The 14,356-nt window shown below is 35.7% G+C and overlaps 1 protein-coding gene across 1 annotated transcript in view; it reads right to left on the bottom strand.

Moving 5' to 3' along the window:
• LOC117116243 (polypeptide N-acetylgalactosaminyltransferase 10-like) overlaps positions 1-10,256 on the bottom strand; it is a 31,060-nt gene extending 20,804 nt beyond the window's left edge. Inside the window, exons 1-3 of the mRNA XM_033260235.1 lie at positions 10,211-10,256; positions 9,491-9,630; positions 4,060-4,171 (exon numbers count right to left, since the gene is read on the bottom strand). Coding sequence (XP_033116126.1) covers positions 4,060-4,171; positions 9,491-9,630; positions 10,211-10,256 — 298 coding nt within the window. The remainder of the gene's footprint in view (positions 1-4,059; positions 4,172-9,490; positions 9,631-10,210) is intronic.
• Positions 10,257-14,356: the final 4,100 nt, after the last annotated feature.

The raw sequence follows: 14,356 nt of genomic DNA, 5'->3' as shown, positions 1-14,356 counted from the left end.
TATCATGATGAAGAATGACAACTGTTACGACAACGATATTTATTTTCCATATAAAAAGATATGTTTGTCCACACAAACAGTGGACAGCCAGACACATTCATTTTCTAAAATGAAATGAGTTGAGTGGCCAAGCGGTAAGGTAGGGCCAACCTAATATAATAATAACAATAATTATCAATTTATATAGCGCATATTGTAGACTAACCTCTATGCGCTATACATAGTTAACACCGGCGAAATGATTTTGGAAAAAGAACTTTAAATATCACATATATAATATATATACTGTCTCTTATACACATCAGATGTGTATAAGAGACAGCCTTCCGCACTTTTGTATTTCTTGTTTCTATGTTTTCCCCTTTACTGTATATTTGTAAGTGTGGAGAAAATAAATAAACAGAAAATAAACTGAAATATCTGCATGATCTTTTAAACATTTTTATCAATTGTATTTTAATTTCACTCTTTATGCATTTTTCTTTTAATTTTATTTTGTAATATAATGTAGTTTAAGATAATACCCTGGACCTCAGGGAAGAACAGTGTAACAATACTAACTGAGTATCCAGAATAAAAGAGGATTTCTATTCTATTCTATAACACGATGGCTGTCACAGACACCAGTTAAAGTCCTACAGAGAGCTACTCAAAGCAACACAACGGCAGTTCAAGTTCAAATTTACCATTGCACTTTTGTGTAAGCAGGGGTCAGAACACGAACTATCATCACCTTGCAATCTGGGAAGAAATCAGAAGCAATAACCTAAAAATAAATACCATGTTTAATGGTAAAAACGTTCATTATGGTAATGCCCTCTATTTTCTTAGCAGACAAACAACAGCTATGGGCAAAGGCAGGGCAGGCAGTGGGTCAGCAATGTGAGTTCACATCCTATAGGGAGCTGCATAAGGCAACAAAATACAAGCTCAAGTTCAAATGTACTGTAGCACTTTTGTTTAAGTAGAGGCCAGAACACAAACGATTACCTTGCAGTTCTAGGAAGCCGGAAGCACCTAAAAATAAATACCATGTTTAATAGTTATGATTTTCATTATCGTAAATGCCCTCTGCATGTCTTGACAAAATACACAACGCCTCTAGGGGAAAAGCTCCGGCAGCCAAAGTGTTAAACACGTCAATATGTAATGTTTTCTTAATGAGTAGTCGCAATTTACTGTTATTGCTGTCATACCAAGTAATGTATCGTTTGTCAATATATGCTTAATAACAGGTAATGAACTCAATTAAACTGATACTGCCAACATTAACACTAAAGCATGCCTCTCTTAATACATTTTATTGATTTCACTGTTAGTGTTAAAGAGATAGTTAATCCACAAATTAACAACTATCAAATTTACATTTAGCACTCTTAACAGCAGTTGAACCCAGAGGCAGGTGGCGCAGCGGTATAGCTATTGGTTTCCAATCAAGAGGTTGGGGTTTGAGTCTGAGGCTGGGGTTTGTTTGTGTCCTCAGGAAGAAGCATTTTATCTATCATTGTTTCTCTCTAAATAAACACCTTAGGTTGTGCACTCTGCACTGAATAAGGCTGCAAAAAGACAACCTATTGTAACATACTGTACAGTATGTGTGTTTTTTAAATACTGTATCATAAGGCAAGACATTTGTTATACCTTGTTTCGCAAACTTATTCTTTTAGAAATCGTCAGAAGAAGGCAGAAAAAAATAAAAACAATATGTTGTTTCCATATTTAGCAATATATAGATTTGTTAAGAGCATCTAGATGGAGGAGAATATAGAAACAAAATTTTATTATTGAATGTAAACAGTGTAGTATTATGGGATGGTTAAATGCTTTAAATTTATAAAATTTGGTAGAAATAAACAATACATATCTTATTTTTGGAGATTTAAAGGCAACAGTGGGCATAATGAAAATAAATAAAAACTTTAATTTTTTTTTTCTCAAGTTTCATTTTTATATTTTACACTTTTACAAACATAAAATAATCAATCATTATCTAGCAAAGATTTTTAAATCAAGAAATTAAATAAAATGACACTATAACTACAGCACCTAAAAGACAGTGGTGTATGCAGCCTTAAACCATTGTCCAAATGAATTTAACCATTCACAACTGAATTTATAAAGTATAAACTACAATCATGAAATGACGTTGATCCCCATTTCATGCATACAGTTTTTGTGTCTACTGACCCCAAAGGGGGCATAGACATTATGTCTTAATGTAGTAATTAAAGATGGCGGAAAAGGGTAAATCCGGTTTAGGCATGATGGGTACTACTACCAAGAGTTAGGAGCGCTCTATTGACAATCGAATAGCGTTCGGAACTCGAACAAAATTGCATTCGAAACTCGAACACATGTTATAGAGACGCAGCACACGTTCGCCACGAACGCCTTTTACCGTCATTTGAAGGACGCCATCTAGAACATGGTAGTACTGTACTCTTCGTGATCAACGACATAACGTGGTAACTCCAAGAGTTACTTATTTTTAAAGTGTTTTTAGTGTAATATAGTAGTAGGCCTATACAGAATATTGTTATGAAAGAAAGTTTTCATGAAAAATCCAGATACACTACAATAATACACACATGCATATTGAAGAACATAAGATAAAATTTAAAAAACAAAAACTCCTGTATATGGCAGTAGACACACGCTCCCACTGGGAGCCTATTTTTTCAGTATTGCATTCAGCAACTTTAATGCATCTATCATCAAAAAACGTGAGAGTGTTAGCAAGTCTGAACCACTTTCAATCCATTTTCAATATCAGTAGAATTCCAAGGATACTGCTTTCGCGCTGAGGTGTCGAGAACAGCAAATCCCAACGGAGTCTGACCATTCCCAATGGATAAGTTCGCACATCAGAGGCAATATAAGCGGAACTAATGACGCGTCACTAGTTCTCATAGAGAGATAATATCGCTATCGATTCTTATGATATTCTAATAATTTACAATATTTGAAGCGAGTCTAGAAAAATCATTAACTGCATTTTTTTCTCCTAAATGCCAAGTCTGCAGAATATAGCACATCATTCTTTCTTGCAAATACATAGAGCACCATTCCTATACTCTTGGCAGGCATACAGTAGTAGTGTCATATCTCGGTGAAAGGGGAGAAGCCCTCTCACTGAAATTAGCTGAAAAAGCTAGTTAAATCTTTGATTGCTACGCTGTTACAATTTTATGTTTGATTAACTGATAATTAAAGACAATTATAAAAACTGAATACCTCAGTAAAGGCAATGAACATTGGCTATAAAAAATTGCCAGAAATAACTTACTTACAAGTACATATCGATTCTAAGAAACAGAACCCTATTAACAAGCAATTTACATCATCTTTATCGATAGTTATTACTACTGCCAGGCACTGAAATCGCACCCTAAAATCCCCTTCCTGCTAAAACATAAGTAATAGCATCATTAAAAATAAATTACCCTTGCTAAAGTATAACTATAGGCAGCTTTCGATTTGCACGACACGACGCTAGAGCTTTGGAAGAGTGAATCCGTTCGGACAATGCTAAACGGGTTCACTCATGCGTGACTGTCCTACGTTCTCTGCAAAACGTAGATGTAGTCAAATTACGTCCTAGAATCCATGCCGAGGAAAACGTCATTACATTCTACGTCCTACCACGCCGTGCAATCTAAAGCTAACTAAAAATCGTTTTAATCCAAACTGGCAAAGTGCAATTAAGGTCTTCATACGAAAGTTCATGTGTTGAATAACAGTATCGTGAGTTTTGGATTATTAATAGACATAAAATACTGTTTGGCTCACAGCAGAAACTAAATCACTATCTGCGAAAAGGTGAAAGTTCATTCAGCTTTGCCTACAGCTACGTTAAATCCAAAAGTTCCCAAAGACCACATTCTCAATTATATTAACCAATTAAAAAAATTTATTTTTGCGCATTTAATAATCATTATAGTGATGCTGCTTAAAGGATTATAAATGATAATAATTCAACATAGTATACAGTATAAAGTCATGACCCTGAGACTGGAAGTCCAGGTCATGACTTATTCCTAGGAATTCATAGTAATTCACCTTGTCTCTGCTTATCTGCTTCTATCTGTGAATAGTTATGCCAGTCAATTTTATGGTTGCTCCCCATACCCCATCTTCTTTCATCTTTGTTGTCGACCAATGGCAGCCGCTCCTGAGAATAATAATAACATATAGTACACTTACTTCTTGCAATAGTAAGACGAGAGTCTTTTGTACTTTGTTTCGCAAATTCATTTTTTTAAAGATCGTCAGACAAGGGCGGGAAAAGAGCAAAAATTAAATATTCCTTGCTTATTTAGCAAATATTTTTGACAAAAACATCGAGATGGAGGAGAAAATAAAAATAAAATTTTATTGGTGAATTTAAACAGTGTTGTAAATTTATATAATTTGAAAGGAATATCTTATTTTTGGAGATTTCAAGGCAGAGGTGGCAATAGTAAAAATAAAGAAAAACTGCACCAATTAGAAAAAAAAATTGTTTTATTCAAAATTATCATTATTGGCAGGCAATGGGTTCATTAAACGAGGTACAAAAAATGTCTCGCCTAATGATAAAAATTATTTCGGTACTAGTGCATTATGTCATAAGATTCAACAACATTAAAGTAAGTTGCTGGATAATATAAACAACCTAGAGTATCTGTTTACACTTCGCTGTATGTTAATTATAATATTATTTTTAGCTCATAAATACAGTAGTTCTGTACTGGGCCCAAAATGTACCTAAACCATGCATTTTCAGGATTAATTATTTAGCGTACAAGTACGTGCCACTCCACAATGTTAAAAAATCTTGTAGTTTTTTTTTTTTTTAAATAAAAACCAAACATTTTTTTCCTTAGCTGGAACAATTATCTTTCACCAGAGGTTTAAAGTGAAAAAGCATAGATAAAATCAGGGTGAATCTTGATTGGGTTGAGCGCAATTTCATGTCAGGTTCAAGTGACCTTAGGTTTAGCAGGTGTATACACCACAAATTTCCCAAGCCTAGCTCAACTCTCGAGTCTAACCGTAGCATATGGCATTTTGCTAGGTCAGCACTACCAACTCTCACATACTGGTTAGTATGAATATGAAAGTATCTACAAATGTAAGTTGATTCAGCCTGGTATACTGAAGGAAAATTTGACACTCAATAAATAATCAGCAATGTAACCTGAAGGAAGATTAGATACAGAAGGCAGGAATTACATTCTACCATACCTCCATGCTATGCTACCATGCTAAAAAAAAAAAAAAAATAGGCTGTCAGCGGGAGCATGTGTCTACTGCCTTATACAGGAGTTTTTATTTTTTTAATTTTATCTTATGTTCTTCAATATGCATGTGTGTATTATTGTAGTGTATCTGGATTTTTCATGAAAATTTTCTTTCACAACAATATTCTGTATTGGCCTACTACTATATTACACTAAAAACACTTTAAAAATGAATAACTTTGGGAGTTACTGCATTATGACATTGATTACGAAGAGTACTACCATGTTCTAGAGGGCGCCCTTCAAATGATGGTAAAAGGCATTCTTGGCGAATGCGTGCTGCGTTTCTATAACACGTGTTCGAGTTTCGAACGCAATTTTGTTCGAGTTCCGAATGCTATTCGATTGTCAATAGAGCGCCCCCTACCTCGTGGTAGTAGTACCCATCATGCCTACACCAGATTTACCATTTTCCGCCATCTTTAATTGCTACATCATGACATAGTGTCTACGTCCCCGTTGGGGGCAGTAGACACAACAATACTGTAATTAATACATTTGTATTATACAGTAGGTAACAACTATCTTGTATTATAAATCTCATATAGTTATTGTCTATTAAATTCAATATTAAAATGAAACTATTAATTGCGCGAAGCTGTCAACAGATTAGCCGTGGTTTTTGCCATGAGATCACATGATTCTAAAGCCAGGCTCGGGGTGTTTGATGAAAATGGAAACGTTTTAATAAAACACAGATCTTTAAACATTTAAAAACGGAGAAGGGGAAAGAAGTAACCATCATTATCCCTCCCCCCCCCCCCAGTCTCAGTGTCTTAGAAAATTCAATTGTACAGTACAGCACACCTAAAAGTTTTTTCATCCTCTCGAGGCTGGCTTGAAGATTGAGAAACCACGGAATTTATAAAAGAAATAGTATATAATTACATAAATCCAACATTCCTGCAAACCTCATCAGTTTTGGTATTTGTTTGTGTAGGCACCATCTTGTAAGTCCCTGTGTTTTTGAATTCACCTGGCATAAAACATCTTGGATGACTGGCATTCCAAACAAAGAATTTAGAAAAACTTGGGATATTTTTCAAAGCCAATATGCAGAGTGGGCTAACAAATCAAAATGTTTAGATGCCTAGCTACTAGATTTGGACTATACAGGTAATTCCTTGAATGTCACTCGCATTCCTGGCAAACCATCACTGGGGGACGTCCAGAGGCCTAGCACTTCACTCTACATAGTTACCATCATGGAATAATTAAACGAAAAAACTAAATTACGAACGAACACGAATATTTGAAAACGAAAAAAGAACGGATTGTTTATATGCAGTAATTAGCATGATCGTATGTGTTGTCTACTGTTACTAGCAAGCATGCTGCTATACCAAAGGTCTGGCGTCGCAATCCACTTTGCGGTGCTCTATTTAGCTACTAGCCAGCTGCTCAGGCTAGGCCGCTGAAACTACTCACAGTGAGTTGTGAGACGTTGGCAGCGCTGTTTCAAAATAATCCCGATTAAATGGTCTTAGAATTTGTGAAAAATAAAGATGTGATTCACAGAAAAGTCAGTATTGGGCAGGAAGTCTGTAAATTACCTGGCAATCAAGTTATAAATCAAAAGATTGGTTTACTGTATAAGCACAAATTAATCTAATTAGAACAAACTGCAATTAAATTGCTGTAGTAGAAATAGTACCTAATAATACCTAAATTAACTGATCACGCAAAACGAATATTATTTTGAGATTTAAGAAAATGTCAATGATGAACATTTCACAAGCATTGTGTACAATATTATTTAGTGAATAATTTGGCAAATCTATCCTAATTTGCATTGTTGTCAACTTTAACCTTGTTTGCCAACTGTCTCATGTAAGTTTTATTTGGCATAGTATCATTGTTGTACTCGAATGCGTGCTGCCTTTCGGTGCGTACTGTATGTGCTTCCTTTGGGCTGGGTTCCTTCCAGTCAGTCAATTGTAATAGAGAACACTCAAAAATTAATTCTTTTTTCTTCCCTCTTTGTATTTGAAATGGAATAATGACGTGGGTGGTTGGGATGGTCAGTGCGTGAAGGTTATAGCCCAATTCCTGGCAAAATTTCACTAAAAAAGAAATTTTATAGAAAAAATGCATATGCATTACTCTAATTAATTTAGACCATAATAAAATAAAGGGAAAAAATGAGAAATAGAGGCTATTTCTCATAGGACATTCCCGTTTTCTCAACGATTACTTCGTTACTAGGCAAATTCAGAAATCGCATCCACTAGAATGCTCTCACTTTTGTGTATAATTAAAAACAGTCAATAAAGTGCGCCCTCTCCAATGAGATTAGTTTTTGAACTTCACATCTCGCACACTGCTGTCGACAAGTAGGCCTATGTTTGTTGTACTATATTTCTTCACAAACCTATCTCAAAATCAAACATAAAAAATTCATCCATGTTTTTTTTTTGTGTGGAACACAACAAATCAAACTTCAGTCTTATTTTACATTTTTTTTATATTTAGGAATGTCTAAATTCAGTTAAATTAGCAATTCCAATATAAATCTTTATAACATATATAAAAATAAGATTTTTCTTAACTGAAATTTTGTCGGGTATGGGGCTTTAAGTGTGGGGATCTTTAATTATTAAGTGAAGGGGATGTACCTGGTAAAATGGTAAAATGAGTTGGTTTTTAACTACTTACAGAATGGGTCATTTTTCTGCTAAGCAAATTTCTAGAAGGGGGATGGCACAAGGGGGTGTGGGATTTTTTGGTGGAAAGGCGTCCCATAAACAACCCTGGATAGATACAGTACTTCACTGCATTTAAATACTGACAGAAAAAAATGGCCACTCTCAGTATTAACTTGTTCATACCTAACTGTACTCTTTGGTTGACCTTCAATAATTCACAACCATAAACAGTAAGGAACAGGAAACAAATAATTTTAATCTATTAAACCCAGTGGTGTTCAGTTGCCATGGATTGGTGAACATCAGTTTTTTTTAGTTTCAAGAAATTTACATCAATTTGCTCGGATTAACAAAAAGTCCCTGGAGTACATGGGTTATTTTAATTAGCTTGGTGCATGAATCAGATTAACCCAGTGTACAATCTGTTTTTGTGTCTACTGCCCCCAACGGGGGCATATATATTATGTCATGATGTAGCAATTAAGATGGCGGAAAAGGGTAAATCCGGTTCAGGCATGATGGGTACTACTACCATGAGGTGGGGGCGCTCTACTGACAATCGAATAGCGTTCGGAACTCAAAATTGCGTTCGAAACTCGAACACGCGTTTATAGACTCAGCATGCCTTCACCACGAATACCTTTTACCGTCATTTGAAGGACGCCCTCTAGAACATGGTAGTACTCTTCGTGATCAACGACATAACGTGGTAACTCTAAGAGTTACTCATTTTAAAAGTGTTTTTAGTGTAATATAGTAATAGGCCTATACAGAATATTATGAAAGAAAATTTTCATGAAAAATACAGATACACTACAATAATACACACATCTGCATATTGAAGAACATAAGGTAAAATTTAAAAAACAAAAACTCCTGTAAGTCAGTAGACACATGCTACCGCTGAGAGCCTATTTTTAAAAAATGTAGGCAAGCCACACTACATGTAAGGCCCCTTGTTGCCTAGTGGTCTACCAGTAAAAACGTTAGTCATCTACCTTTCAGCTGCTGTAGGTATGAGCCTAGTCTATACACTCCAGTACCTCCACATAATTTAATCACAATTTTGTTAAGCAATAAATTATCTAAGATCATCAATTATGCTACAATTTCCTCAAAGAGACTGAATTAACATAGTATCATTGCTTCCCATGATTGAATCATGGCAAGCAGAAAGACAATATGGTGGGCTGGCTAAAATAGTCTGTGAGTGAATAGGGATCTCTTGACTTGCGCGACAACTCTACAGCACAATGGATTCACTTGTGTGTGACCATTCTATGTGGTCTGCACAACACAGATCGCAGATTTAGTCAAATTGAAAGCACAGGTTAAGGAGAATTTAACATTCTCGCATGCGCAGATAAAATATTACAGACGTCATTACGTTCTAAATTCTACTGCGTCGTACAATCGAAATCTCCTTAATGAGTAAAGTAAATAGCACACTAATTTTTTTTTCCCTTTCCTGGCAATCTGTCAAAAATAGAACATGGAACTATGTGATATATGGGTGTTCATCCCTTTTAAGGTTAAAACCTCTCTAAAGGTTTATATTATTACCTCAACAACTTCCTCGGTATCAGCAACTGCAGCCTGGCGAACGTTGTATACATTGGCTTGAGACTTCTTCTCGTTTATGACCCCAATTTTAAGCAGGAATGGACCAATGACAAGTAAGAACAATGCTATCACTGTATACTCTGTCTCTTATACACATCTAGATGTGTATAAGAGACAGGTACAGCACACCTAAAAGTTTTTTCATCCTCTCGAGGCTGGCTTGAAGATTGAGAAACCACGGAATTTATAAAAGAAATAGTATATAATTACATAAATCCAACATTCCTGCAAACCTCATCAGTTTTGCTATTTGTTTGTGTAGGCACCATCTTGTAAGTCCCTGTGTTTTTGAATTCACCTGGCATAAAACATCTTGGATGACTGGCATTCCAAACAAAGAATTTAGAAAAACTTGGGATATTTTTCAAAGCCAATATGCAGAGTGGGCTAACAAATCAAAATGTTTAGATGCACCCTAGCTATTAAGATGTCCGACTTGGGGGGGGGGGGAACCTAAGTATTTATGGATGTAACTATAGTGTGCAGCGTTATCTGAGGGCCGAAGCAGGGGTGGGTATGGGAGGGGGTGATTTCTTTTAAAATTTGGGACTTCTAGATGGCCGGAAATGGCTGGGATGAGAAAACTAGGCCTATTTTTTCTTTCTTTTGTTCCGACTGCCCGACAAGCTTTGGCCGATGGGGGGAGGGGCTTGACCAAACCGATCGGGAGGCTTAAGCCCCACTTCTCCACTGCTGGCGCCGCCATTGTTCCCATGAAAGCCCCTCAAACCAAGACCATAGGCAGCTTCTTGGGTTGAACACCCATCAGCAAATTTCTAGAGCCACTGCCACCACGAACCCAACGTTCAAGAATATCGGACAGAATTACATTGGACCAGCTGGAGTGCCGGAATACAAGTTAAGATAGCCCACCGCCTTTCAGATGAGACGTTTAAGCAGCTGGTCCTGTGTACATTATGGCCCAATTGCATGTTAAAGAATGTGCAGTACTCTTCGGAAAAAAAAAATAGGGGATTGTCTCCGGGTGCACTGCCCAATTCACCACCAGAAGGACCCCACTGGAAACAAGTCTTCAAACTTAATGGGTTTTATCATTTTGTGTGACTTACACCAAAAATACTCTTATCCTACCTTGTTGTATATATACAACATTTAATTACACATACTACAAAATGCAATAAATGTATGCATTTGTTTAATGTACAAAATATATTAAATCATTCTGCTATCAAAAAAAACAAATGTTGTTATTGAAAATCATCCCTATTCAACAAGTGAGGTGTCTTAAAAAGAAGGAGACCCAAGTATGTTTTGTTATGCCAGCGACATAATTTTCATTCACAGATTTTCCTGAATTTTTAATTTACTTTTAGTTTTTAAAATATTTTATTAGCCTATTTATAATATAAGTGCACATAGAAAAATTTATTAGATTATCACTATTTTTAAAAAAAGTAATGAGGGCTGGCAGTTTTTATTTTTAAACTGAAACAATAGAATATTTCTTTTTTTTATATAGAGAGGGAGGACTGTTTTTATTTGGCAAGAATATTGTATAAAAACTGGTTTAATTTTATTAGTGTTTTTTTTTTTTAATAAAATGTATTTCAAGTCACAAAATTGCATTGTTTTTTTATGCTGTTGAAATAAATGATGAGGCAAAATTTATTTTTTTATTTTTTATTCCCACATCCATATTTACCACATTTTGAAGATAATCTAACAAATATTTATATGTATGTGCCCTAAAATATTTTAAAACTAAAAGTAACTTTAACAATTAGGAAAATCTGGTAGAGAAAATGATGTCAACAACATTTGTTTTAAAACATATGTAGGCCCTAGGGCTAGGCCACAGTACATACATTTATAAATCTATAGTTATACTAGTTAATTAATTTAATACAATATACCACACATAGGACCATTCATTGGGGAATGCATAGACTAGACATGTCTAGACTAGGCCTATTGATTACACAGTTGCTTTTGATATTCAACTCACTTATATTCTGCACCCACTGTGTGCGGCCAGTTAATCCCTAAGCCTGGGTTGGGATATTACGTACCAAAGTTGGGGCCTAGGCCTAGCCCCTATCCTAGTTTTTTGGCACACACTACTGTACGGGAAATCTACTGTACTACAGACAGGTACTACTACTATCTACTTAGGCTCAGAAAATCAATTGCAAAAATAGGTCTAGGTCCCCTACTACGACGTGGTACTTCCGGTGTATACCTACTAAAACAAATGAATGAACTTACTACAGAGTATCATCAGGAAAAGATAAAAAGACGGACGAAATATAAACGACACAAGTATGCCTTAGTCCTAAGCTAGGCCAGAGTTTGACGAGGAAATGGATTTCACAGGTACAAAACAGGTAGCCCTGGCCAGCAAGCAATATTCAGCCAGTCAGCTCAGACACGGAATAGCCTAGAGACCAACAACGGTTGGGTTCACTGGCAAACGAAATATTCAGCAGAGAAACATAGGTGAATCTTGCCTAGCATACAATTCACAATCATAACCACTCATACGTTGGATTGACTCTCAATGAAGTTATCGTTCAATATTATTATTACCATAACAAAAGTTCCGCACACATGTGCCCGCACTCAGCAGCATCAGACAGCAGTGCTAAAATTGATAATTACTTTCCTCGGTCTTAACCAATCAAGTTGTGTTTGCTACTAGAGGGCGCTCAACCATTCCCACCTCATGTACGACCATTACGACAGAATTGTAGGATGATGTCCTGCCTACAAGAAAAAATCTCCGGAGGAAAAAAAATGTTTGATATGTTGTAGAACTGATTTTTCTGAGACAGAAAAAAGTTGTTTGACGAAAAACTGAGCAACGATGAATGAGATACAGATTTTTTAATATTTAAAAACTGGGGGAAAAAGGTGTAAAAATGGGCAGTTACGCCCCTTTTTCCCCCAGATTTTAAATATTCAAAAATCTGTATCTCGTTCACCGTTCCCCAGTTTTTCGTCAAACAACTTTTTTCTGTCTTAGAAAAATCAAAAAGGTTTTTTCCTCCGGAGCCTGACTTTAAGAAATCATTAAAAATTTAGTGGTGGGACCGAACGAGATAACACCACCCGGAGCATGCCCCAGCGAAATTTATTTTACTAGATGCCCAAAAGTAACCTCTGAAGGATTTTGGGCGATCAATTTTTTCTTTTTCAATCTTTCTTTCTTTTTTTTTTTGTTTGTTGTTTGTTTCTCTTTTTTACTCTCCAAAAAGGGGGACGGGGCCGGCCTGCCCCCCCCCCCTAAATCTGCCCCTGAATACTTAACTCATTCAAAAGTTTAAGATAAATTAATAAAAATCCAACGAGACAAAGATACAGTAGTCGTTGATTTACAGAAATTTAACTACAGAAATCCTTGAATTGATTATCAGAGCCCATTTAAGGATACGGTAGGCCTATGTAAAATAATAAAAGAAAAGTATGATTTAACTTCTCACTAATTGATGGTAACAAATTTCATCAAAAATGTTTAATTGTAAGTTATCAAATACAAATTAAGCAATCCACATATCAAATTGAATATTATAGGCCTAGATATACCTATGCATAGAAATAGGGCCTACATTACGGAAAAAATTATTGTCATTACAAACAAATCTTGTGATAATACTTTATCTTTTATTTGTTTTTTATTATTTATTTATTTATTAAAAATTCGACAATACTGTCCATGTGGAACCATGGGCCGAGGGCCTAACATACAATGGTTACCGTACTCGCGCAACTTTTTGAAGTAGACTGGCGATAGTGCTGATAATATGCCTCAATCACTAGGCAGACTTTGGCTTGGAAAACCGGGGCCTTGGTTATTTGTTTTGTTGTTAAAAACAGTATTCGAATTTACTGGGGGCCCCTTGAGGCTCATGAGTGCCTGGATTTAGCCAGTAGGAGCCCATAGCCGTTACGTCACTGGCGGTAACTGAAAGGTTTGGGTTCGAATCCAAGTGAACATAGGTATTACTGTCCCCTCAACACAACTAGTAGGGAATGTTATGCGTAACATTTAAGTATATTATTTACCAATAGAATATGCCAAATAATTGTACAAGCTATAGAAAATTAGCTAAGAAACCGTGTCCAACTCGGTTAATCTTACTTAATGGAAGTGAAAGATCATCTAGACATAGTTATTTTTTAAAATAATATTTAAGCCAGGGTTAAATAGCGGCTTAAAAGCATCCAAAGAATTAAATTTGTTTCTAGATTTTTAATTATTTATTTTATATATTTTATATATTAATCCTGGTTCTCATGATGACTTGCTCTAGCTACTTGTGCTTTAGCTACTTGTGCCAGTCTCTGAATTGTTTATTCTCAATAAACTTTCTCGTCATAATACCGCTTTGCTCTGATTGGATAATTACCTCATTTAAATGAATGCATTATTAATAAGGATTTGGTAACTTGTACCATGGACTGTTTAGACAAACTAATTCCCCCATGCTTGTACAGTTGAATTTGTCTCTTTGTATTTACCGTATAGGCCTATTATTATTCCTGATGATGCTTAAATATTAAAAGCGAAATGCTGTAAAAATGGCCTTGTCAATTTTTGCAGTGACATTCATTAGTAAATATATGATACATATTAATGCGTGTGGTACACCACGTTGTGGAAAGAACTGTAGTTGGTTGAGAATACCTCGGCGTTTCGATTCAATTATGTCTCGACGTTTCAGTATAAAATCGTCTTTGAGAGGAAAGCAGCCCCCCCACCCCCACTGCCTCAAATTTCCTAAAGGCCTCACACTAATCATTCTGCTGATCTGATTCCACCAACCCGATAACCATAGTGTATAAATT

The sequence above is a fragment of the Anneissia japonica genome, unplaced genomic scaffold (genome assembly GCF_011630105.1).
Source record: "Anneissia japonica isolate Jap-2015-1 unplaced genomic scaffold, ASM1163010v1 scaffold288028_len459517_cov177, whole genome shotgun sequence".
Lineage (NCBI taxonomy): Eukaryota > Metazoa > Echinodermata > Crinoidea > Comatulida > Comatulidae > Anneissia > Anneissia japonica.
Note: the sequence above shows the minus strand (reverse complement) of the source record. Positions and strands in the feature narration are given on the sequence as shown.